This window comes from Lasioglossum baleicum, unplaced genomic scaffold (assembly GCF_051020765.1).
Source record: "Lasioglossum baleicum unplaced genomic scaffold, iyLasBale1 scaffold1638, whole genome shotgun sequence".
In the NCBI taxonomy this organism is placed as follows: Eukaryota; Metazoa; Arthropoda; class Insecta; order Hymenoptera; family Halictidae; genus Lasioglossum; species Lasioglossum baleicum.
Window position 1 is genome coordinate 1 of NW_027470697.1, and position 27,186 is coordinate 27,186.

At 42.3% G+C, this 27,186-nt stretch overlaps 1 protein-coding gene across 1 annotated transcript in view; it reads right to left on the reverse strand.

Moving 5' to 3' along the window:
- Nucleotides 1-860: 860 nt before the first annotated feature.
- Nucleotides 861-27,186, reverse strand: part of LOC143220820 (uncharacterized) — a 29,797-nt gene continuing 3,471 nt past the window's right edge. Inside the window, exons 5-18 of the mRNA XM_076446403.1 lie at nucleotides 25,809-26,197; nucleotides 20,334-20,540; nucleotides 17,616-17,973; nucleotides 14,920-15,009; nucleotides 13,393-13,609; nucleotides 12,334-12,601; nucleotides 11,540-11,887; nucleotides 10,958-11,081; nucleotides 10,582-10,726; nucleotides 7,191-7,380; nucleotides 5,292-5,318; nucleotides 3,171-3,191; nucleotides 1,188-1,403; nucleotides 861-1,088 (exon numbers count right to left, since the gene is read on the reverse strand). Coding sequence (XP_076302518.1) covers nucleotides 861-1,088; nucleotides 1,188-1,403; nucleotides 3,171-3,191; nucleotides 5,292-5,318; nucleotides 7,191-7,380; nucleotides 10,582-10,726; nucleotides 10,958-11,081; nucleotides 11,540-11,887; nucleotides 12,334-12,601; nucleotides 13,393-13,609; nucleotides 14,920-15,009; nucleotides 17,616-17,973; nucleotides 20,334-20,540; nucleotides 25,809-26,197 — 2,828 coding nt within the window. The remainder of the gene's footprint in view (nucleotides 1,089-1,187; nucleotides 1,404-3,170; nucleotides 3,192-5,291; nucleotides 5,319-7,190; nucleotides 7,381-10,581; nucleotides 10,727-10,957; nucleotides 11,082-11,539; nucleotides 11,888-12,333; nucleotides 12,602-13,392; nucleotides 13,610-14,919; nucleotides 15,010-17,615; nucleotides 17,974-20,333; nucleotides 20,541-25,808; nucleotides 26,198-27,186) is intronic.

Below are 27,186 nucleotides of genomic sequence, written 5' to 3' on the forward strand. Positions count from 1 at the left end.
AAGACCAACTCCAGGATTCCTTCATGAAGTCCTTCTCGCACGATACATCGAGCTTCCTTCGAATTATATCACACGTTCGAACTTTCGATATCGGTGCTTTCTACTCACATGTCCATATAGGCACAGCAGGTTCTCTCGCCCAAGTTCGCCGATCGTTGCAGGATCATCTCGATATTCTTCGATTTCTTTCGATAAATTCTTTCGAATTTCTTTAACCCTTTCACCTGCACCGATGTCAACTTTCATTCTCACAGCGAACGATCGCAGATGCTCTGCATTTCCACGATCAAGTTTCGATCGCGTAGAGATCGTTTGAGAATCAAGCCTGGTAGAGACGTTGTTCGATTCGACAGAATTATATCAGACCAACGATCTTCCTATCCTCGATGGTCGTTCAAATAAATTTAACGAAGAACAATCTCGACTCGATTAACAGATCGCTTTGTCACCATTGATAAACTTTTCGAATTTCTTAACAATACCACGAAGTTAATCCGCTATGGTCCAAGGTCGCGTGACATTCTGTAACTTTTATTAGAAGATACGCTATTAAACCATCTACAACTGTTAAAAGAAACAAACGATTAGATTCCAAATAAAAAAATCGCCTTATTTTTCGCTTGCTCCTTAATGGGTTAACTCCGTGAATCCCGTTTCTAGAATGGCGAAAAAACCCGGGGTTTTCAAACCAATTGATCCGCGATCGGTGAAAGGGTTAACTTCAATTTAACCACGCAGCAGTCTCTTGTTTCAAAATCACAGCTGCCTTTCGTGAGAATTAGTAAAGTAGCCGTTCGAACGAGACAATGATCAATGGCGTTTGGTCATCGGGACGTCACCATGGACATTCTCGAGGCCAGTTAAGCAAGATAAGTCCTGGGGTTCGCCTTCTGATTGCCAGAATCGTCTTTCGTGGTGCACGACCAGGCCTCCTCGGCCAGGCTGCCGTACCTCTGAACCCCTGGAAATGGCGGACCAGTGCTCTGCGGCGAGTAATAACCGCCCTTCAGCTGATAATAATTACCAGTCTGTTGGTACTGGTACTGATCTCCTGGCAGAACGTTGCTGTAGCCGGAATACGAGCCGTACTGCGAAGAAGAGTAGGATGAAGAGTATCCTCGCTCGCTCAGGCTCCGATATGGCCCCGGATGTTGGGGCCTACCCTCCTGTCAAACGGGGGTGCTTACTGCTGCGCTTGTTATGTAGTCGATGTCACCTATGCTCTTGACTCTGCGATGCCTCTTGTTCCCGGTGATGGGCCTCGGTGGTAGCTGCGGTGGTGGCGGCGAGTTGCTGCGCGCGCTACTCATGTACTGGCTAGCCAGGCTTCCGGTGTCCGATGACGATGACGGCGAGGCCTTCTCGCTCCTGGGTCGTAGACCGAACGCTCTGCTTAACGATCCCTGTCGAGAAAGGTGGAAAGTTTCGTCGAGTTAGCTGGAAACTTGATATATTCGAGGGAGGTCCCGATTTTTCTAAAGCGGGAATTATGGCAGATCTCGGTGTGAGTCGGTAAATATCAGGGAGGGATCATAGAGGGGTGTAACGTGGGAAAATTTGCTGTAGATTCTGTTCCACGCGTGGTAGATTCCTTTCGCTTGCTTGGTTATTTAGTTATTTAGTTTTAATTTATTACAAAAGAGAGAGAATAACGTTAGAGTTAGTTATGCAAAGAAGTTTGTCTTTAACATGCTCGAGAAGTTTAACCTTTTAGATACTATGCGCCACTATAGTGGCTTTCGCGGATATTATTTTTCAGGATGATGCGTCACTATAATGGCTTTTGTGTATGTCATCTCTCTGAACGACGCGTCACTCGATTATATTATTAGTTATTAAAGTGAATTTTTATAGTTAAAGTATGTGTAATATATATTTTTAAAAAATTATGTTTTAATTATCAAATACTTTATTTGAATCTTCTCGTGCACAAAACGGAATTGACCGTCACACTTTGCAGTGTTATGTCAATTATACGTTGTTCATGTCAGACCCTGCCTCCAGGGAAATAGCCACACGCAGAATTCAGCCGTATCTAAAAGGTTAATATGCTCACGCATACTGCGGATAAGATGTCGAGGAAAAGCAAGCGTTTGTGTAGTACTTTGAATTCGAGTGAGAATAATTACGAATAATAATTATGAATAATAATTATGCCGACAATATTGTTAAACGATCGATTCTAACGTCTAACTGACTAGACGTTACAGCAATTTTTGAACCACGTTACGAGGAGGCCTAGCGTGTCTTGAAGGATCTGTGGATCTCGACTTCCTCGAGGGGACAATGCTACGAGCAAACGAGCTATTAAGGTGTCTAAGATGCTGGGTCTGTGAAATTGCGTTTCGAGATGTTCGGATAGATGCTTGTTTGTGGCTGAATTGGTTGAGTCTGCAGTACCGAAATGTTTCGAAACCGTAGCTTCTTTGAGAACGTTTCTTCTCCTTTGAAAATGAGATTCGAGTTCTTGTTACGCGAGTTTCGAAACAATTTCGATGGGAGGGAGCAGAGGAATGGGGTGAAGGATGATTGGGCACGACCAGAAGCTAGGAATGCACGTGCAGCGACAAAGTGAACAGAAGACTTCGACTTCCGTCGATCTAATTTTCTCGAATTGCTCGGTTAAACTGAGTAACATAAGAGACACGAGCTTGCAGGGTTGGAAGGCTAATAAATCGTCGTACTATCGATTTAGGTCGTCGATCAGTCATTCGTTACCGATCGATCCACGGAAAGACAGATGACAGAGAGAACTAAAGATGGGGCTAACATTTTTGAGAGAAGAAGAAAGGAAAACGATGTGTAAAGCAGTGGAGAAATTAACATACCTTACGATCAACCATGAAAGGCTCATTCGAAGATTGGCTAACGAGGAAGATATTCGAAATCTTTTCTTTCAACTTCATCCAGACTTTTTATCACTTTTTATTTATATTTATAACGCGTTGTATAATAAATGTTTAACGGCGAATAGTTGCGATTGATAAGTGATGTCGTAATTATTCTGAAATCCTGATTAGCCAATTTTTAGTCGATCGTATTTCTCTAAGCTATTAAAGGAGCCCAACGGGAAAATCGACAGCTATGACTACTGAACAGTTGAGAAAGGAACGTAAGAAAAATATGAACATATCGATCGTGATATACGCAAGTAGATTATAGTCGCATACCTGTGAGCTCTTCCACGACAACTAGTAAAGGACGAAACAAGGCGGATTAAGAACCCACATCGTGAATTCCACATTGAAATCATCAATTTATATTTACACAATGGCTCGTCATTGTTATAATCAGTGTTAGATTGCTAAAAATCGAGCATTCGCATACTCTGTCTTTCGTATCCTGTTTCTTTTCTTTTTTTTTCTTTCTTTCTCTCTCTTTTATGCGATTACTCACTACAATAATGTACCCTTAGAAACAGGACACTCTGGTTAACATACATGAAAAAGGAGAACGTGATAATCGATCGTTGCTTTTTTTTTATATATACAGTGTTTACACAGTGTGGCGGCGATACAATCAGCCTTTGAAAGGAAATTTAATAATCGAAAATCGAGGATTACTAGGAATCACGATATTTTATATCGCGATTCATCGAACTTTCTATCGAACGAAAATTACGACGTTTATTCAGATCGAACGGAAAGAAAGGACGAAAAATTAAAGAGAATTCTTCTAATTCGTCTCGCGATACGTTTGCGAGAAGTTATATCGTCCGATGGATTTCTTAACAAATCTTTTGATATTTAAAAACGCCAGCTGTATTATCCGTTTTCTGCTGAAGCTAAAAACGACACTGTATTACCGACGAGATAAAAATCTCGGCAACCCAAGAGGAAAGATCGTTTGACCGTTTCCGCGTTTATTGATCGATGAATCACGATGGTAAAATATTCGATCGAGTAGTTCGTTAAATTTGACTAGTTAAGCTCGTCTTTTGCAAACGTCGCGGATTCTCACGATCCTTATGACACGTGTTAATTATGTAATTCGCTACGATCATTCGGAGAGAATCGTCAACGAGGGTTTACAACTTTTTTAACAAGTAGATAGTTAAGTACAGGGAAAGTTCGCGTGACTGTTTGCGTAATTGCTACAATTATAGGCGATACGAATGCGCTCGTACCCTGAATGTCAGTCTTTTTTTTCCTTTCTTCGGTTTTCTAAGACAATTCCAGGCGATATCGTGTCGAATTGGAAAAAAGAGAAAGAAACGGAGCTGTCTCTCGGTCTCGTCGGACCGACAACGAAAATCTTCCACGGATATTTATTCGTTCGAGACTTATCGCGTATCCTTCGAGGGAACTGTCGATTCGCTTCTGGCCCATTTACCCGTATTTTCGAAGTCCGTACGATCGAGGTCGAGATCCATGAGACTCGTCTACATTTCAGCGGAGTGTCCATTAACTGCGACAATACGGACGAGCGAAACGGATCTTTGAACTTGGTATATTACGTAGCGTTTCCAGGCACTTCGCTAAAATCCAGACACTTGAAAATTCACGAGGAGACATCAGAAAGAGAGTAGTACGTGTACGCGAGAAGATGTCTCCTCGTTTTGGAGAATGCTCGTGAGACCGTGATGAATATCTACTATGTTTTCTATCAAATTCGGAACGTGTAAGGTCGCGATGGATTGCGTCGTTCGTTTTCGCGATGAACGATCCAGGCATTGAAACCGTATTTCAAACGTTATTTCTTCCGAGTCTTATTTTTTTTTTTTATCACAGAAACGCGTTCGACGCGTACAAATCTAACGAAAAATTCCAGTTCTGGTAAGAGATTAAGGACGTTAAATCTCGACTCCCCGTGAAAAGCAAGATATTTAATTGAACTAGCATAAGAGCAATCATCGTTTCCTTTACGCATTCCTTCACAGAACTATACTCTCGAAGTTTCCTCGAGGCTGCTTTTGAGTTTCAATTTCGACGTTCCGAAATGAAAATGGAAAGCCCGTAAATAAAGGAAAAAAAAAAAAGAAAAGGAAAGGAAATAGAAGAAAATAGAATTGGAAGATAAACGAATCGAATAGATGAAATCTATATTAGAAAGGGAATGAAATCTATTTTGCGAAAACCAAGTAGAATTGTAATTTTCAAGAACTCTAGCGATCTATGGAGGAAACTTCGAAGGGGTTACTCTGTAATGAACGCAACCTGAATCAGGTTAAAACTCATTATTAGGGACCCCTGTGGCGATAAAGTGATGTATACAAGTGATGAAAGAAACGGTGAATTAATATAGATCTAAATACATATACGTATATATAAATATATACATATATACCGAACCTTTTTCAAGTAAAGAAGACTGCAGGTCTGCGACGATCCACAGGATGCAGGGACAATGATTAACGTTAGGTTAAGCACATAGCTCACAGCTTTTAACCCTTATCGCGTTAATATTTGGTCACACTTGTAGTTATAGAATAGTCCCTATACTTTCTGCGTCCTTCATTTCGAAATCGTTAATCCTTGGTTCACGTGGAAGAACGACTAGAAATTTAACATATCGATTTTTCTCCGGTTCATCGTGTTGCGACGAGCTTCGTGATGTTTCAAATTGCCAATGAATAATGAATAAAGCTTGATGCTTGCGTGGTGTTCAGCCGTTAATAACGATGATGCTCGATTGATAGCATCGGTGGTGGCTATTTCAGATACACTTTCTATCTATATCTACAAAGTGTACGCTATTTTCGATAAGGATTAAACTTATTGAAGGTATATCAAGACAGGGAGATATTTCTTTTATCTGATCGAAATACTGCACGAGCGTCCTTACCTAAGCAATGCCATGCAATCGTGCCAATGAGAAATCAAACGAACAAAGAAGTCGATATATATACAAACGAAACGACGAGAGATTAACGCGAAGGTACTTTAGAATTGGATATAAAGATTCTCAGCCAGCAAAGGCTCGAATTATCTATTTCGAGCATGAAACGAAGCGTGAATCTTCGTTTCGTATTAACCGACGATATACTTGATAAAATCGATTCGAGCAACTGCTGTAAATGATTATTCTATGCATGATTGTGTTCGTCAATGATGGCTTTCTATGCACTGTCTCAAAATTACTTGTTACGATTGTATCAAAACTTTCGGATGCCGTTAGCTTGTAAACGAAGAAAGTCATCTATGACTAATAATGATTGCGATATTGTTCAAGGCAGATCGCTTGTGACAAATGATCGACGGTGATTTTTAAAATTCCGCGATAGAAATGCTATTTACTATCTAAAAACCACTGTCAGACTATCTCACTTTCTCACGTTCACGAACTTTGAACATCGAATACTTCGAAGTTGCTTGAGTTTCGCGAATAAAATTTATATCGTTAGAAACTAGGAACTTTTCTCTTGAGAACGCTTTCCGTTTCATCCCGATCCGACTTGCCGTTTTCGAGATAACGTCGTTCGAGCGGAATCCCTTTCGAAAACCCAATCGGGGGCCTCTCGCTCTCGCACGCGTCAGTGATCTATATCAAGCATTGCGAGCACGTGGTGGTCAATGACGGACGCCCGCGTAGTTTTTACTATCACTACTAGACGTACGCATTTCCAGGACGAAATCTAGGTCACCGGCCATTCATCAATCCTCGCGTTTCCAGGCGGTTCTTCAAAATTTCGTATCTCGCAAACGGATCGCGTTATCGACTTGAAACAAACTTTGCCTTAAAGGTTATACATCTATCTACTCACAGAACTATCTCACGGTTCCCGTGTTCGAGCTAAAAATACAGGAAAAAATATTCTCCGAAGCCCGTTGTAAACGCAACTTCTAAATAGTTAACCTACATCGATTAAAAATCGTCAAAGTTTTACCAGTTTTAAATATACACTCTAAAAACAGTCTTCTGAAAGATACGAAGATCTCTAAGGTCTGGAAAACTGTAGTTTAAAAAATCGAGGCGCGTTAAAATCTTACTTCGCGACAATCCCATACGTTGGGTGGTAAAATCTATAAAAAGTTTCTTCAGTCACGATGTTTGTTGTCGATGCGTATAAACGCGGGAGAGACGATGAATAAAATGAAAAATAGGTGATTGTAAGAGCGATCTGCCAAGAATCTATCGCGTCCTGCACCAGCTCGAGGAAGAACAGAAGGGTAAAGTAAGAAGAAATACCACCGAGTTCCCGGTGCAATGGTGAATGGACCAGGTGTCTTTGAATCTATACGGTACGTTACCCTGAGGCTGGATCTGCGTCTATCGACCGTGCCCGAGTGATTGGCCGTCATGTGCAGGGCAGACAGGGAGCTCTGATGATGCTGAAGGTGCAGGGCCCTGCTTCCACGACCGAGGCTACCGCCCGTGCTCACGGTGCTCATCGGACGACTCCCGCCGGTGCTGTTCCTCGGGACCACCTCCAGCTGACTTCTACACACACGCACACCACGCTTCATGCACGCCTTTCTGCGTACACGCAACCTGACCGCTCGTACGCACACACCTTGGCGACACCGCGGACACACACACGTTCGGCACGTTTTGCAGCGAACCTCTCTCCCACTTTTAATTTTTCTTTCTTTTTTTTTCTTTTATCGTTTCGCGAGCAAATAGAGCGTTAAGCTAATCCGAGGGTCTCTAGGGACAGGGTGTGTTCGCGTGGGTGATTTAACGCGTTTCACGGTCAAACGTGAGTCCACGATCACTCGTGATATATTGCAAAAGTGAAATTACAAGGATTTAGGTTTGCTTCGAGATTCTTTGTTAACGTGTTATTAGCGAGGCTCGTGATACGTGGGGGATAATAGAATACTTTGAATAATGTCGAATGGTTGTTTCGAAAATTTGATGAAAATTTGAAAATTTGAAATTTGATGAAATGATTGTTTTATTTTTCGGAAGTATGAAAGACTTTCGAACGATTCTCACGGGTTGGTGAAATTGAAGAGAATTGTAATCGAGGTAAATTTCGCGAGGTTCGAAGTGGTTTGTTTTAAAGTGAACGTTCCGTTATGGGGTACGGTGCGTGGGATATAAGGGGAGCGTGACAGATGAAGTTATCTGAGATTCGTTTTGGCACACAAAATATATCGTGAACAAAGTAATAATAGTTGGCAATTGAACAGTGGCTCGCTGCAAGTGCTCGATAATAGAGAACGAGATATGTATCAGAATGAATATCTAGTTACAACATAAATATACATACACAAGCATTTTGTGCACCATCGATATAGAAGAATGTATATATGTTTAATGAATGCCAGAATGCGCAGGGTCGTTCATAGGGGATCGACCGAGACACATCGAGCGTGGCTGGTCAGTTGATTGGAATAAACACCGAACAGTCAAAAATGTAAATATCAAAGTTGGCAAATTAGAAAAAGATGAAAGGAATCATAATGCATACTGGTGTAATCCGTGACAATTCCGGTCGATTGCCCCTTTGAATCAATCATATTCTACTTTATCGTTGCGTTTAAAGAGATATCGGAACTGGAGCCAAGTTTTCTGTTAAAGATATGAATCGAACGCGTATCGAGAACCCTTAGAATTGATATTCAATTGAACGTCGCGATTTAATCGCGATTAATGTGAACTATCGCGTTGGAAGGATTTTAAAGAAAGATCTCGTTGAAGGCGACTTTTCGTCGAGAAAATAATTCCTTGGCCGGCCACGGATTACACCAGGATTACTAATATTAACGTGTGCTGTACATAGCGCAGTGCAGTGCAGGCAGCAGCTGTGGGCTACGGCTCAGCTATGAGAGACATTACCGATGGATCCGCGATCGAGTGGACTGCAGACCCAGCGAATCGCTGCGGTGCCGAGTACAATGTTATCAATAAGAAGAATTTCATCGAGTATACTGCATATGTTTGTATATGTACATTATGTCGAGATTGTACTGTACTGTATATACGTGTGTGTATTCCCGATATATCCAAGTATGGCGTGTGTATTACGGATGAGTACTTACATACTAGGCACCAGTCGCGAGCGATCTCGACTATCCTTTTAACGGGCCATTTCAGCGAGTCGAGATTGCCCGGACTAGCATGCACAATTACCTCTTTATAGCTCTTTTTTCTTTTTATCTTATCGTGTTTCAGCATTCAGTAATGTCAGTGCTCGTCTCCTACGTGGATTCTCTAAGGTCTTTTATGATATGTTTCATGTCCAAATATGTCAAGTCTGTTGAATGAACAGTTACTGTACCTTATTCTAGACGACACAGGGTAGTTCTAAGACTAGGACAAGCTGTAGCTTACTCTCGAGGAATCGGATAAAATGATCGTGTTATCGATCGTGTTCTCTTGCCAAGTGGACAGTCGAGATCGAAAGAAGTGGAACTGTAAATGGTGTTCGATATAAAAGCTGGCACCTCGGCTTGCCTTAATTTTTAGAATATCCCTGTATATAAGTAACCATCCTTCTTGAAAGAATTAAATTTTGCTCCGTAAAGTTTTCAAATTCATCACGATGCTATCTTAATTCTACTTTCTTGTGCACACCGCTGCGTTACTACGTCCGAGTTGTAAATTATCTTTTGCTTAGACACTTTCCTATTTACAATATCCCAATAATTATATTTGTTCTATTAAAAAATGCTTCGACCGAAGCGGAAATTTTGATATCGATTCTAATAATATCAATGCAAGTTACTTTTTAAGCTCGCCCGTTATTATGTACAATCCTCGAGATCGGAAATATCGTATCGGTTAAACTATAATATCCTTTCGAACTTGAATATCAACGATAGACTAAATAGTAGAAACCCTGAAAATGTGAGGCCTATCGAGTCGACTTTGTATATAGTAACAACGTTTTTTTTTTTTTTTAAAGCTAATATTATTTTGCAAACACATATTACCGAGCGTTCGCGCGTACTTCGATGATCGGCGAACGTCTTATTACCGGTAAATCTTTTAACCGTAAAATTTGTGTCAAGATTAGACTAATAACGTCGAGTACTCGCGTTTTGATCGTCTCTATGCGTATAAACGTGTGTAACGTACTATTTCGTGTAGATAATTGACAATATTTCAGCGATAATTCCTAAAGTACCTTTTTTTTTCTTTTTTTTCCCATACTATATCGCGGTAAAAAACAACCCACAAAATTTTCTACCCTATCGTTCGTTTTTTAACCACAAGCGAAATTTCGTTTAATCGATGCAATTTATCGCTACGAAGCGATTTTCTCCTAAAATATACCGGCAAGCTATGATATTAATTATCAAAGACGCCTGCTTGGAAACGTTTGCTCGATGTCGAGAAAGAGAAGAAGAAGAGAGAGAGAGAGAGAGAGCACCGCAGCAGCATCTCAAGAATTTCCAAAGTTTTACATCGTTTTTATGCTCCTCTAAAGAAATTACTTGACGATTGACATTCTCCTACTGCCCAAGCTTTCAGGTTACTTTAATCGTGTGAATGACGGCAGTGAAATTTCCGTTAACGCGTGATTGATGCTAGAATACCCCCTGTAGAGGAAAGAATCTTTAAAATGAGAACTCGAAGACGAGGATGAATCGTGTTATCGACGTCGATCTCGTTTGTCGAACGAGGAACGACGTTTATGTCGATTAGTGAGCGTTGTCCAATGTGGCCTCTGGATGATAGTAGACTGAGTACCTTGCTGGAACGACGAGGGCTTCCAGCTCGGCGGTGAGGTGTCGTCTGATCATCTGTTTAGCTGGCGGTATACCCAGAGCCGTGGCCATGGTGTCACCGGTGAAGGATGGTTCTAGCACGACCAGAGCACCGTGTACTCCTGAATCTGTTTTGCAAATCAGATTATTATCCACTTACTATTGTTTGCAGCGGACAATACCATATACACGCGAATCTGCATGACAGATTAAATATTACCAACTTTGGAAAGAATTTTTCATCGTTTAAGAGTTAGAATATCGAGAGAAAAATGTTCGATGATCGAGTATTCTTTTCTATTTATATCACTCGAAGAAACGTGGAAGTTAATCTAGTCGCGAGTGAAATTTTAGATCACCTTTTAAGTTCTCAGCATATTCGGTCAGATCGATGTTCCTCGCCCACCGAATGAACCTCTGGTTTGTCCAGACTAGAGGATCCGTGTCCATCTGTTCGCACTGATGTCTCCTGACTGCGAGTGCCTTTTACAAAAATAAAATTACCGAGAGTCGGACGTTTTCTATACCGTTCAATCAGTTTTCAACGATAAATTGACTCTAGCCAGTCTTGATTCCTAAATCAACACATATCTCACGAATATCCATCGAAAATCTATTTCCTATAATTAACCCCATTACCTTACGATTTATTTTTCAACAAAAGTGATACCAAGGTCGTTGGCTGAGCGTTCGAAACTGTACAAATTGCAAACTTTCTATGATTTTTATATACACGTGCGCGGTACAATTATCTTTGCAAGATGTTTGATAAATAATTACGATTAGTTGATTCTTAAACAAAAAGAGATTTATTGTTGCAAATTGACCCGATAGCCTTACGACGCCTTTGAGGCGTCATTGTAAGCTAAAAGGTTAAAAAGAACATTAAGTTCTTCTAAATATTTGAAGAATTATTTCGATACTATTTTCCACGGCTTTACCTGACGATCATAATTCAACATTCGCAGCAGATGGATTCCGTGCACGATGCTGGCCTGATGGAACTTCCTGGTCACTCCGAGCAGCTTCTCAAGTTCCTTTTTGCTCAGATGATCGAGCATCCGTGCGTCCACCATATTAGTTGCAAAACTTTCGGAATATTGAGCGAGGCCAAGGTCAGGTAACCATTCCGAGCTCACCCAAGTGTGACCCAACTGGGTGATGCACGGGTATCGAACGAGATTGGGATGTCGATGCTCTTCGATAGCCAGACGAAGCTTCTTCCTATGAAGAGGGTGTGTCACTCCGAGTCCGGCTTCTAATTCCGCGTCACTTAGCTCCAATAGAACCTAAGCAGTCATTGCGATCGAATATCGTAAATCTCCTCAGCCATTAAACACCATCAAGTTATCAACTATTTCGTATAATTAACCCTCTGCACTCGGCAATTTTTTAATTACAGAAGAATAGAAACTCACAAATTTTCTGGTATAAAACTGATATTATTTTTTTGAGTGATAAATAGAGAATCGTATAATAATTAACACGTAGAATTATTTAATTTCGATATTTCGTATATTGTTATATTATCTTAAATATGATATATTAATTAATACGAGTCTTCAAAATTTCATGGCGACTGAGAGTCGTCACTCGAGTGCAAAGGATTAAACTTGTATTCCATATCTCGTAATCTCTTTGAACCACTTGTTTTACTATTACAATACAATTTCAAAGGAAATTCGTATACTCGTTAGTACCTGACCTAATTTCTAAGGAGTCCAAGATGGCTCACCTTTCCAGACTTGACATTTTCAGCGCATCGTGGACCATACTGTGGCATGCCAAGCGCGACCTCTAACCAAGCCAAGACAGTCGGTGCCCTCCATCGTTCCATAGGCACGGATGCGGCCTCTCTGAGCAAACGAAGCTTCTCTGCGTATCCTTCCTCGGTCAATGGTGACCATGATCTGTAAGGATCGAACCCGTCCGAACCCTCGTTGCTTCCGCTTCCTCCGCTCGAGTTATTCGCTGCCTTTCGATGCCGCGTACGCGCGAACACTCTGAAAATCGACACGAAGAAACTGTCTTTGAGCTAAGAAGATGCTATACACTTCTGTGGAGCCATTAAGATTCCAAATAATTCGATGAAGCAACTTTCATCTTCTGCGACATTTTAAAAGCCTAGGCTCCTTCCTCTACCACTAACAGCCGCGGCTGTCGATTCGCGAATATCACACGAACGATTTTTCATTCCGCGCTTTAGAATCTCTAGATAGCCCGACGAAGCGTTCGCGAAGAGGTTTCCTTTGAAGAACAATTTCTCGTACGATATGCGCGCCTGCACTCAGCTGAGAATTAATACGATATGACACACCCTGTTCCTTTATGGTTATTCATTAGGCTCGAACAGGAATCTAAAGTATTTATTTCCCATGAATATTTATCGGCACGGGATATTTATGCTCTAGAAATTACGTTCTCGAACACCTCCCGATGCATTTTCAATTTCCACTTTCTACGCGTCGGGACGACCTTATCGATAGCGAAACACTTCGAATAGAAATATTTTACGGAAAAATACATGATCGAAACGAGTTGTAATATTTTCACGCGTGTATTTCTTTCAGAAATTTACAGGAAATCGCAATTTCGCATTCGATCATTTCTTTCATCAACCTCCGCGATAAAAAAAAAAAGAAAAAACGACATTCATACCGAATAAATAAAACGACCAATTTCCATAAATTAATATCACTTAGAGAAAATCCATAGGTGATCGAGATAAGGTCGTGGTAGAGGTCGAAATGTAAATCGTATGAAATGGATTGCGTGTAAGAAACGCAGCCCTCACCTAGAAATAGAACCCCAAGTGCCTCCGCGAGTGGCAGAAGATCTCGAATGAGCCGCAGGTGCGGCGACAGGTGTGTTTTGCTTGTTTCTCCTTGGCTCCGATTCCAACGGGCTCGACAACTGTTCCACCGATCGCGACAACGAGGAATTGTCCATAGACCTGGAGAACGCGTTCAGGGGCGACAATGTGGGGCTGCAGTCTTTTGGCGTGGTCGCTGCTGAAAAACATCAGATCAATGACAACGCGAAGAATCGAGGCAGGCTGAAATTAGTACGAGTCCTCATCGATCGGCTTCTTTTCACGGATATTCAGTGGCGAGTGTGCGGAACACATCGTTCAAGTGTCGCTTGCCTGTGCTGCCCTTTCGACAGATCTCGCACCATGTATACTTTCGCAACGTTCGATGCAACATAAAGAACACACAGCGTACTTTGTTACCACGTTCTGCGCGCAAGCAGAATCAGAGATTCGTAGGCACAGAGACAGAGATTTAGCTTTATCACCGTGGCAGAGAAGCAGTTGTCTTGGAGCTTAGACATAGGTCGAAGCGGGTCGAAAAGGTCTGGCGAAATCACGGGTATATCGAGACGTAGATGAAGATTCGAGAACGAAGCTCGCAAGTAGATTTCACGAAAATTGCTCCGCGGCCGCGTATAAAATATTTATAACGAGAATAACGCAGTCCGACATTCTCTCTCGTGTGCACGAGCATTACGAGCGGATATTACGAGATAGTTCTGGCTGCTCCAACACGTGCATGCGCATGCATCGGTCATACAACACACAATTAGCCGATTGTTAGGGCGAAACCACGGCATAATGGACCTTTAATATTAATTAACGTTTGCCGGATTGAATGGATAAGTAAACGAGTGCTGCCGGTCAGGGTTACACAATTCCTGCGATCAATGACGACCGATTAACAACCTCAAAACAACCACCTGATTAAAGGAACAGTTATGCACAGACAGACACGTATTCCGCGAATTGCAAAATCACGCCGGGGAACTGGTCGAAGGAGTATATACGCGTTGGAAATTTTCCCTGTAGGAGGTTGGTTGGATCAATGATACAACGTATTACCGAAGAAAATAATAAATATTTTGTTTTTTCCTCCAATTATACAGGCTTACGATTTATTTCATCTACTGTCGGAATTTCGCGGAAAAGAAAATTCCTTGCGATCCAAGCAACGATCGATTTCGGACGAAGGACCAGCGAGAAGCAGACATTCAATCGTAAAACAGAGCCGAATAAATAATCGGAAAAAGAAAGACAGTGGCCACAGTGGTAGTAGACAGAAAGAGAGAGAGAGAAAGTAGATACAGTGAGTAGAGTTAAAGAAACACACAGAAGAACAGACAGAGCAAGAGAAAAGAGAATCCTCGAACGAACAGAAAGGAAAGAAAAAGAAAAGAGAAAGAAAGTGAAAGAAAGATAAAAGGAGCAAGTAGACAGTAAAAACGAGGACGACGATGAAGATACGGGTAGGAGACGACGATCAACGATTTATGTTTGGACACTTACACTGGTATATGTGGGATGGTGCAATGGAGGAAACCACGGAGATGCTGTCCATGTCGAGACCGCTTCCCTCGACCGTAATTGTCGGTGTGCCTGCGCGGAAATATATAAAGTAAAAAAAAAATATTCCGTGTTACGTTCGATACACCGAGGTCGACGTTGTTTCTCCGTCTGCGTGTACATATTCCTCGGGAATAGCGGATGCGAGAGTAACGCGAAAGATAGATGTGAACATCGCGAGATTGACTTTCCGCTTCCGGCCCTTTTCTCGATCTCGTCTTCGACCCCTTTACGAGGCTAGAATCGATTCGTCCATCGAATCAATCGAAATTCCTCGCACCGAGTTTCATTTGTTATCGACAGACGCAACGAGAGACATTATGGCTGATGCTATAAGCACGGATAAACGTGGCTTTACGAATTCGATTCCGAGCTATCGAGGAAGCGAGTTAAGGAAAATTCGAACGAAATTCGAACATGATTAAAAAGTGAATTAAGAGAACCTTTAAGAGAGTTTGCTTTGGGATTATGGAGAAATGGCTTCTAGGGTGTTTGCCTGTTTGTTCTTTATGTTGCACGCCTCGATCGCAGCATTTTTATACTTACGATTAAGTCGTCTTATTTACCAGATACGAAGCTCAAATAGCGAATACTATCCTGAGGGAATTACGTGTTCATCTTAGCACGATCGCTATGGTATTTTATTTTCTATACAGCAATCGGGTCAATTTTAATGCCGCTGTGGATCTGCGTAACATACGAATGAAAATACAGGTAGCCCTCCTACAACACGATATTCTATAACACGGTTTCGCTCTAACACGATTCATAAATTGCGACAACTCTCCTACAACACGATTTCGCTCTAACACGATAAGAAAATTGGAAAAACTGTTATACAACATTGTACTTTTTCAGTCGCGGCGAAGCTTGTGTCGTTTTAACCATTTGAGTCCGAGAAATTTTTGAAAAAAATACGAAGAAATTTGTGAAATTAAAGTTGCGTGGAATTAAAATAATATTCTTGTCTTTTTTTCTTTTGTGTTGTACTTACATTTATATTTTTAATGGAAATGAAATTTTTTACGTAGAATTAAAAGAAAAATTTGTTTTTAATAAGTTCTCGGAACGCAATGCGGCTTTTTGTATAGACTCTGGCTCTCATGCAACACGGTTTCAACACGACATTTTCTAAGAATCTATCTACCGTGTTATAGGCGGGTTACCTGTACTAAAAATAATTATCCTTTTTACTCGATTTCCTCGTCGCCATTTTTATTGAAATTTCTTGCGACAGAAATCTGATTATATTAAATGGTTCAAGAATTCTGAATATTCGAAGATATCCGAAATTTCGTTTCTTACTTTTTTTAAAACGATCTTTACTCGTTCTACCGAGAAACGTTCTAAATCTCGGCATTTTCTTCCTTCTTTCGATAAATTTGCGCCACGACGAACGTGCTTGAATATTTCGTGTAACATTTCGCCTAATTCAGAACTCGTGCACATGCATCACGATCGCAGCACGTACGTGTGTTTGCCTCAAAACCCAGTCGATCAATCGGCTTTAATGCACAGCCACGGGGTTTGTTTGAATACGATGGAAATTCGCCCGATTAGTCTGCCATCTCCGATTAACATTCGTGGCTGATGGCACTTACAGTGTCATTTCTTTCTCTCTGCCTCTTTTTTCCTTCTTTTTCCATCGACGATGACCCGACGGATGCGACGTAATGCACTTTAACCAGACGATTAATCTCGCCGCCCATTGCACCTAAGCGTAAGAATCATCGCGTTCCAACCACTCGACGCTCTGATGAATAATAATGGCGATTGTATTATACGCGAGATAGCTTCGCGACTGGGAAGCTACTTCATTTCCCGGGGGGTAGATCACAATGGAGAGATTCTTCTACGATCGCGATGAATAATGCAGCAAGTATCAAAAGGCAATTTTGGTATTGTACCGCCGGCTATATTTCTCGCATTGTCGGTCGTGTAACGCGCGATTTTCAACGAAATACGCGAACCAGAATCCGGCGATCTTCGGTAATATTTAAGCCCGGGTATTTAAAGCTTCGAATTCGTCGGAGAGGCTGCTTTCCGAGCTTCTCTATCGGACAGACAGACTTTACGTTCCTCTTTCCACCGAGTTATTTCCCGTGTCCTATTCTAAGCACGTTTTTTAATCAAGAGTCGGAGTATAGCATCCTCCGGTATCTCTTGAAAAACTATTTTTCTACGAGCAGTTACTCGCTAGCGTTCTACGTCTAGATGGCAAACGAAAATGAACGATAAAGAAGAAAATAAATCTAAAGACCCTTTTCCACTGGAACTTACAGTAAAGCACAAAATGATCGCACGCTCTACGATTTTCGATATTCCTTCGGATAGAACTGTTCCCATAAAGTTTCTTTTCGAAGAACAACTGCGATAACACGACACGACAGAATTTCTAATTTATCCGCTACGTTCCAATCTGATTACCAACGTTTGCTATAGCCGCGAACGTTTTTCTAATTCGTTCAACAAGTACCAGTAGCATCGTACGAATACTCGTGCGATTTATCGAATCTGCCTGGAAGTTACTTCGAAGACTAAACGTTCGAGAAAGCGTATAAAATTCGCAGAGCGTGTCACCATTCCCTGGTTTATGGTAGAAGCTGGAAGAAGCAAGAAGAAGCAGGAATATCCCTTACCGTCTGTGGTAGAATCGGAAAGATTTCCACCGACGCTGGTGGCGCCGCCGCTTTCCCTGTCGCTGGAACCTCTGACGCCGCTATCTGCGCTGCAACTTCCGCGATCGCCCGCTTGTCCACCGGAAGAGCCCGCACCTGCCGCATTCCCGACGTTCCCAACGGTCACTCCTAGCTCTGTGTTGCCTAATGGCGGTTGAGAATTCATATGAGGGATGATACCACAGCCACCGCCTCCGCTGCTACTTCCGGCGCCCGGCGTCGCGGCTCCATTCACGCTGCCCCTCGGGAACGAGACCAAGGATTCTTGATCGCTCAAACAGACACCGCCGCCACCCCTTTCTGCCAATTGACGCTGCAACTGTACCAACCACTCTCTCTGTACTCCGGGAATTTCAGCCGCGATTGGATCCGCGATAAGACACCGAGAATCTCGGCTCGGTTAATTGGAAAACTCGGCGAGATTATTATTCCGCGCGCGTGTTCCCTTATACCAACGAATTTTCATCCGTGTTAGTCGCTATAGGGGATGCTGGTTATGACACTGCTAAGAATAAAACTCTACAGGTCAACGATGCGGGGGTGATCTCTATCCCATAAGTCTTCCTCGTTTGTCATCGCGTGTCTTTTGTTTCCTTCGCACGTCGCACACGTTTTCTTGACCTGCGTCTCTCCGATCCAGTCCAGACTCTACTTCTCGTACGATAAATATCGTATCCTTCAAACGCTTACGTTTTATTTCACTTTTAACCCATGAACAGATGACTATATCGCGGTTTATCGCGGTCTAGCTATTTTCTAGCGATCGAATTTCGGATATATTAACCCTTTGCACTCGAGAGACATAACTTAAACGCGAATAAGCGAGAATAACAGATATTAACGCTAGATTTACGGGACCTGTCAATTTGACGGATGGATTGCTTCATTTATACGATATTAATAGATTTAATTAACTTATATTAGATCTGTTAACACTAGGTTTACAGGGGTTTTTTGTACATCTATTTCAGCGGACACCAGTTTGGTTTAGGGTAAAGAAAACCACACATTTTCTTTAAACAATGCGTTTAATTTGAAAACAATCGCAATATTAACAGACTTAATATAAGTTAATTAATTCTGTTAATATGGTATAATTGACGCAACCCATCAGTCAAATTGACGGGTCCCGTAAACCTAGTGTTAAAAATAACTACACGCGAAATATCAAAATGAAATAATTCCGCTCGTTCCAAACGCAAACGTACAATTTTCTTTGCATATTTTCACGTAAAAGGCATCACCGAGTTTATAGAAACACAAGGAAAGTTTCCTTATAGCGAAAAAGTCTTCGATTGCGAAGGATTAATCGGCGATATCGAGAAAATTACTCGAGTGACTTTCATCGTTGTTATTCGAGCGCAGACGAATGTCGGGATTGCAAAGCGACAAAGGAAATTATTTTACGCGGATGTCTTATCGCGTGAATTTTAATCTGCGTTAGTCGTATGTACGGGAATGTGTTTATCGGTTATATTGGCTTTATCCGCTTTGCGGGTGAATTTCGGTTTGCAGAGGAATTTTTTGAAAAAGCGCCGACGAACGAGTAGGGAAGACCACCGGTGGGAAGTTTATAGAGGAGAGAATAACTCTTTTTTTTTCTCCCGTGTGGAGATGCATCGAATACGATCACTGTTTGATTTCCGGAAGCGAATCGCCCCGATGCGTGATGTAATTTTTCGTGACAGGATCGTATCGACCCGTAGACCGTCGAACGGAAACTAGAAATTTCGGGACGTGACAGCCTCTCGACAGCCCTCGAGCCATCAGTTTTAAACTCGTTAGTCGCCTGCCCGTTTATGCACACCATGCGCGAGAATTTCAGGGCTCAAAGCGGAGCCCAGTAATTGCGTGGAACGGCTTCTTTGCTAACCGTTTGTAATAACATCACATCGATCATCGATCCTTCGATGGGACACGATTCATCCTGACATGGTCGATGATCCACGTTTCTCTGACCTTCTCGATAAAAACAGAACGGCTAACGAATCAAGGATTTTCGCGTTTGAAAGATTCGAAAGCTGATAGATTTTTCGAGCGATAAATTCTATTATCTTCGCGATATTATCTTCTGTTCGCACGAAAGACAAATTTCGTCCCGTTCGATGCGATCTACGTACCCGTCGCGTAACGCGAATATTTGTAAAATCGTGTTTATTTCTCGAAGAAACTTCTGCGATACTTTATCCGCATATTTCTCGCGTATTACGTAAATTAGAGAGGACGAAAGGAAACGCGGAGCGACTTTGGGAGAATTTGGTCACGGACTGGGAACGTACCATTTCCGTTCCGAAATGGCGTCAGAGATTAAACTTAGTCGAGTACACGGCTCTGCCGAATGCTGAGTCAACTGTTCCGAGCGAATAATCCAGAAAGTTAAGCAACAACAGCCATTGCGCAAACAGGAGAAAAATGTTGCTGCTGACTCGAGGGAACGGTCGTTTTTTTCGGACCGTGCACTCTTTGCAAAACACTTCAACCACGGCCTGGTAAAGAAATTAAATTCATCAACTCGACTCCCCGTCGTGCGTAATAATGTACACGCCGGGGACAGCGGGTCTGAGAAGAAAAAAAAAAAGGGTGTAGAGAAGAGGAGAGGGATAGAGAGCGAGCGAGAGAGAGAGAGAGAGAGAGAGGAAATGAAAAAGAGCGAAAAAGGAGAAGAGAAAAAGGGCTTACCTCTTTTATAGTCGCGTGTGCGTGCGAAAGGGCGGCTTCTTTGTCGGCCAAACTAGCCGCGAGGCTGAGACTTCGATCGGCCTCGTCCCTAGCCGCCCTTAGGAGGCTCCAACGTTCCCGTTCCCTCTCGCGTTCGTGTTCCTCCGAAGGTATGCCGACTCCTTGCTGCTGAAGGCGTCCTAAAGTCGCCTCGTTCTCTCGCATCCGCTGTAATCAACGGTCAAAGAGACCCATATCCGGGCAGTAATTCCACCCGAGACCACCACCGTTTAACAATGCATGCAGCGCGCTTACAAAGTGTCAAAGAGTCCCTTTGTAACCGAGGAAACAACACGGCGCGCGATGTGTGATTAAAAGTCGAGGGAGCGTAATTATAACCGAGCGCGATGGATCGCTCTGTGACGTATTAATCGAGATCGATGGATCGATCGTTGGAATTTTTCCGCCCGAACTATCCGGATTGGTCGTATCTCACGCATTTCAGAAGGTCCGAGTGTGAAAACCGGGAAGATCGGTAGCTTACCTATAACTTCTTGGACAAAGAATATCGCGGACATCGAACGCGTTAAAACATTCTCGTTGATTGAAACCGTATAAACCGTTTCGATAAACGTATAAACGTATCGGAGAGTTGGCTAGGAAAGTTCCGTGAGATTTAACGATCTGTGCACGAGCGAAGATCACGAAGGTAACCCAGAGTATGGCGGCATAATGATAACTCGAGGAATAACATTCGCAAAGTAACGACACGCATGGATAACTTGGAGCGAACCTAGAGTAAGATAATTTGCAAGTTACTTAAGTCACACGGTATTAGGGAGTTAGCAGTACCCTCTGTCACTGGGAATCCTCTTCAGCGATTGGGAATTGCAGGATGTCTGCCTAGCCTATCCTGGGCTCCGTTATGGAACGTGGATATTTCCCAGGCGTTTTCCTCCGCTTCCTTTTTCTCTTCGACAACGCTGTCGCGCGATCGGCAATACGGTAACTCGATACAGGTGCAACTTGTCGCTTATTTACAGGTGTCATGTACCTTCGCCTATTAGCCGCTAGGATATCAGCTACGGAGAACTTAATCCACTTATCTCTCCCTCGGGCGCAAGGAACTTCACGGTACGTATAACAGGTGTTGCAGCTGGTTTATCGGCTAAACTTTGGGACAACGCGATTACTGCCACTCCAACGGGTCGGTCAGGTGTTGCCCGTTGGCGGGTCAACATTTTCGAGTTAAAAACTATCGATGCATCGCTGGTCACACGGCTCTGCCGGCTGTCGCGCGGAAAATCGGGTGCGTGCACGTGTGAAGATACAGAACGTTTCGTATCGCGTTTCTCTTTCGAAATCTGCCACGACTTTCGACAGATTTACCCTGCATAATACGATATCGAGGGCTTGGATATCGGTTACCTCGAAGAGTCGATAATTAATACGTGGAGAAGTATCGTCCAACTATTCCACGATGCAAAGATCCGATTTAAATTTGATTATTCTACGATAGACTATTCCTATTACTTTTTCCGATATTACCGAGAGTTATGGGAAATTTCGAAAGAGAAGACACGGTATAATTTTCCGTAACAGAGGTGATTAAGTCTTTCCGCGATATTTTCTCTATCGGAAATAGTCGAGAGCCGAATTTTATGGTATTTCCTCCAGGTATCGGTGAATTAATATGCACGATAATATGTAAAATAGATACCAAGTAGCCCTGGTTATTTCTGATAATGCGCTGAATTATTATTCCCAGTGCCTGATCCCGAATTTGCAATTTCGCGCCTCGAAGCTGCTTCGATCTCGGTTCGCGTGCGATAATTTATTCTAATTTAGAGGAACAGATGTTAGCAGCCATCGAGGCTCACTCGGATCCACGTATTCTCGTCTACCATGCAAATTTCGATGCTTATCATCCTCGCGACTAGCCTCCGCGATATCAATCGTTTCGCCTTTCTGCTTGAATAAGGGCGAAACAAGCGGACGTTACGCCGTGGCAGATAAAAGAACACGGGGACGAGGATTTCCCGTGTAGAACGGTGTCACGTCGACACTCGTTGCTGATGAAGTGGATTGTACGCGATGCGACAAGACGCGGAAGAGGATGGAAGAAGAGAAAATTGAAGAACCGTCCCGGAGAAGGAAATCTGCTCTAAGACCGGAGGCAACGAGCATTTTCTTTCATCTCTAATTATGCAAAAGCACGAGCACACATCGGGGAATGTCTCCCGTTGATATTTAATCAGATAGTCGCGAGAGAATGCTGGAATATGATACAAGTAGCCCTTCTATAACACGGTTTCGCTATAACACGATTCACAAATTGCGACAACTCTCCTACAACCCGATATTCTATAACACCGTTTCGCTCTAACACGATAAGAAAATTGGAAAAACTTTTATGCAACATTGTACTTTTTCAGTCGCGACGAAGATTGTGTCGTTTTAACCATTTGAGTCCAAGAAATTTTTGAAAAAAATACGAAGAAATTTGTGAAATTAAAGTTGCGTGGAATTAAAATGATATTCTTGTCTTTTTTTCCTTTGTGTTGTACTTACATTTATATTTTTAATAGAAATTAAGTTTTTTACGTAGAATTAAAAGTTATAATTTGTTTTTAATAAGTTTTCGCAACGCAATGCGGCTTTTTGTATAGACTCTGGCTTTCATGCAACACAGTTTCACGCAACACATTTTTTAAAAACCTATCTACCGTGTTATAGGAGGGTTACCTGTACTTAATATACCTGTGCGCAAAATGGACTGTCTTCCATCGAGTCGTGATTATAAATATAGACATAAAAGCAACGTACGTAAAGTTTGCGTAGTCTCCTTTTACCTGAAATCTTCCGACATGTTCTAATCGTCCCTTCCAAAATTTGCCAAGAGGATTTTGTTCTTTGGAGTTCTTTCTGTGACAGATAATCATCGATGTATCCCCAACGAAATGCGTAATTTATCCGGAACCTTTGTAATTTACGTCGTTAATCATTTTCTATGTCTTCAGTATCGCTTCTTTCCTTAAAATCCTGTTCTTTCAAAAGATATTTTCGTTATCAGACAGTGACATTTCCTGTCCCGAGAGAACATCGAGGATCCGAGTAAAAATGACGGGTACAACGGACAGGAGCTAAACGGAGTGGAAAATATTCGACATGCACGATTTAAGGAATTCATCGCGGGACTCGAGAGGAAGAAAATGGCGGGCGTTTTGTTCCACGGAAAGGTGATCTTCGCAACAAATTCCAGCATGGAAATTTATCAAATTCATCGGCGTGTTTCGTTGGCTTTCGCAGTTTGTTTCAGCAACGGAACTATGTTCTTTCGGCTTAAAGGATATTTACGATCGTTAATATAGAACGTGCTCTTACTGGATATTAAAGTTTGCCTTTCTCCTCGCAGAGGATCCTGCATGATGCATCGCCGTGTCCTTATGAAAATCCTTCTCCTCTTTCCGGCGTGAACGCGCCCGTTTTTCTCCCGGCTTGCATTGATACGTTTTCGTCTTAAAGCTTTTTACAAGAAACATTAAAGGTCGACTTCGCGGAACGTGCCGTTATTAATCTTCTTTCGTCCTCTTGTCTTTCGTTTTTGTACGTAAGAGCTTGCTCAGAAAAGGAAAAACCAGCCGAGTCTTCCGGCTTTCAATTTTCCTACCAAATACTTTAAGCGACCTTACGTACTTCTCCAATTTTCCTCCTACCTCGACGCTCATTCTCCGAGCATGTTCTACGATTTATATAAATATATATACGTATATCTTATATAAATCTCGAAACTCGCGGAACGTTTTAAATTTCCGACGTCGGACTTTTCACTTTAAAATTATCCGAGCGCGGCGAATTTTATATCTATCAGAGATAAGGAGCAACTAATCGGGTTAAGAGGAAACGAAGGAAAATTAAGGAAGAAGTTTTAAAGGAAGATGAGGCTGGATTTAATTTGCCACGGATATTTCGAGATTTTCAAAGATACCGAATTTTCTCGATGAATAGTTGCGAAGATGTTAGGAAACTCGAGTTTTAACGGAATAATTTTCACGAATACCGGAATATTAAGAAACTTTGAATTTCAGGGAAATATTCCTTCACTAAAACGTGTTCATGGACTCATAGATCATGGAAGAATATTTTATTCTAATATTTAATAAAAATCTCTCCTTTCGAATCTGCCAGTATACCGTAAAACATACTTCGATATATAAATTGCAAAAAACACTAGGAAATTTACAAAAAAATATGAGAGAAGCGTAAGTTTAACGTAGGATTGAAATTAACGTTGTCTTAACAACAAAAATCCTCGGATTTTCTTATTGAATTTAGTCGTATGCTCAGTCCACCTTGTCTTTTGTACGACGTCCGGAAATTTCGCAAGAAAAGTTTGATCGCGGAAGTCTGTGCCACAAAATTCGTAGTTAATGGTAATGTATACAGCGGCGTTATCCAGCACGATCTTGAAATATTGATAAAGCAAGGATACCGGAAGCGGTGGCTCGGTTCCAGGCGATCCACGTTTATTTACGAAGGGAAATCGACGAAGGTTGTTCATTTGCCGGAATTGGAATAACCGACGTTGCAGCGTCTGACCCGTCGCGACGTCGCCGTTGCAGCGATAACGGTGTCGGGAAAATGAGAAATTCCAGCAAGTTTAATGAAAGTATTTAACAGGCAAAATTGCTGTCCCGCGTACCGGGGACGTGTCCCGGCCATGCGAACCGGAGCCGTCGTACAAATTGAAATGCGTTTCACCGGGTATTCGTTAAATAAATTTTTCGTTCAGACGAGTTATTCCCCTGACCCTCCCTTTAACTAATAACTCGCGTTATAGCGGCGTTAAGGCATTTAAAAAATTACCGCAGGCGTTAAATATCTTATTACTTGCATTTAATTACAGTTGTTTTGACATAATTAACGAACGGTGGGGAGCTCGTTCTCGTTTTTAATTTGGATCGACGGTGTTGTTTTATACGAGTACAGGGCGAAGGGAAAGTATATCCCAGCACGAGATGATGGAAATTACGGAATGGAATTTTCTATGAAACTGACGGAACATCTTTCTCACGCTACGGTCGGTTAACGAGTAATTTTCGTTGATAAATTAAAATCGGACACCCCGCGGGTATCTTGCGTTGGATAAATATTATCAGAAACTTGTCAAAATTTACGAGTAGCCCTTAGGGTTCGGGTATGGGATAGAGGGTATTCTACGAGCGAAGGGTTTACATCGAAAACGAACCTTGCCAATCGCGTTAATCTTTCAAGAGAGAGAAAAAAGAAAAAAAAAAATGATCCACCGTCTGCAAGTTGTTTATATAGATCGGTAAATTTTATACGCGAGTCCTTCGATTCTGAATAGACCCTCGAGACGGAAAAGGTCTGCCGTTCAGATCAGAAACTATTTTTCCTGCCCACTCACGAGTGCTCTACTTCTCGGCATGGTTATGTATGCAAAGACATTCTTATTTGCACGAAAAAGAGAATTACCTGTTCGTAGTTCCTGATGAAGTCCCGTAATTCCCGTTCCTTGTCCTCGAGGGTGCCATAGAGTGCCTTCATTTGATTAAGAAGATCGAACTTTTCGGCCTTCAGCCTCTTGCGATCGGCCTTAAGTGCCTGGAGAGCTTCTTTGGCGTGTTGCAGTTCCATTTCGAGAGCAACAAATCGTGCTTCCTCCTCCAGGGCCGTATCCTCCGAGCCAACCTCGCCGCGTGCCGCTCCACTGAATAGCAATCTTCTCAATCTCGCTACTTCCGCTACCAGACGTTCATTCTCCAATCGAAGTCGCCTTGTACTGGCTAGTTCTACCGAACCGGTGCTACCACCTCCGCCATGAATGTTTGATAGCCTCGATGCTACCAGTGGATCACCGATTCCTGAAGGAAATATCGATATATGTATAAATAAAATTCGGTTACTCGTGAAAAAGACGAATTCGACAAACATACGATTCTACGAAGAATTCCATTTCAACATTCACGCCGCTATCTCGTCGTCGTTAAATATCTCGGCGGACATCTTTTACTCGTGGAAAATTGAAGATTGTAGAAAGAAGGATACGAGTAGGAAGAAACAAGAGTTTAGGAAAATTCAAAGGAAGAATACAACATGGATTTAACACGTTGGCTGCCGTGGGGGTCACCGGTGACCGGCACTCGACTTGACTACACAGCGCCGTGGGGGCCACCGGTGACCGGCGCGCCTAGATTAATAGAAATATATATAATTTAAACAAATGACAATACTTATAATTTAATTGCATTCCAGCGCCACGGGATCACTGGTGATCCCTGCCACGAAAACTGCTTGAAACATGATTTTATGATTCATTTTACCTGCTGCAAATAATATTTCAGCATAATATGCATCGCATAATGAAAAGTTGGCGCCTTGGGCAAACCATGGAAAATGCGTCTGGCAGTCAACGTGTTAAACAGACTTAAACACCTCGAAGGATAAGCGGTTCAGTGACAGAGGGTTAAACATTACGGCTTAATTTACACGTTAGAGCCTTAAAGAATCAAAATTCCCACTTGCAACCCTTTGTTCAGCGGAACACCTCGTTCACGAGCCGGAGGATCGAGGCGGTTAAAAATCAGAAGGTAGGGGAAGAATTCATCAAGCATCCTCCTCATTCAAGAGCTTTCAATCAACCAGCCACGACGTATCATTCTCAATAATGCACCGAATCCAGCGACGAGTCTGCCGGTCGCTGAAAAGCCTCTCTTCTCGGTCACCCGTCACTCGTTTCCGCATTGAAGAAAACTCGGGGAAGGGCATTTATCTCAAGTTCAGCTCCGTTTAATTCCGGGGAATCGTCGGAAACGTAGCGCAGCCGTTGGTGGAACAATCACGAACAGTGAAT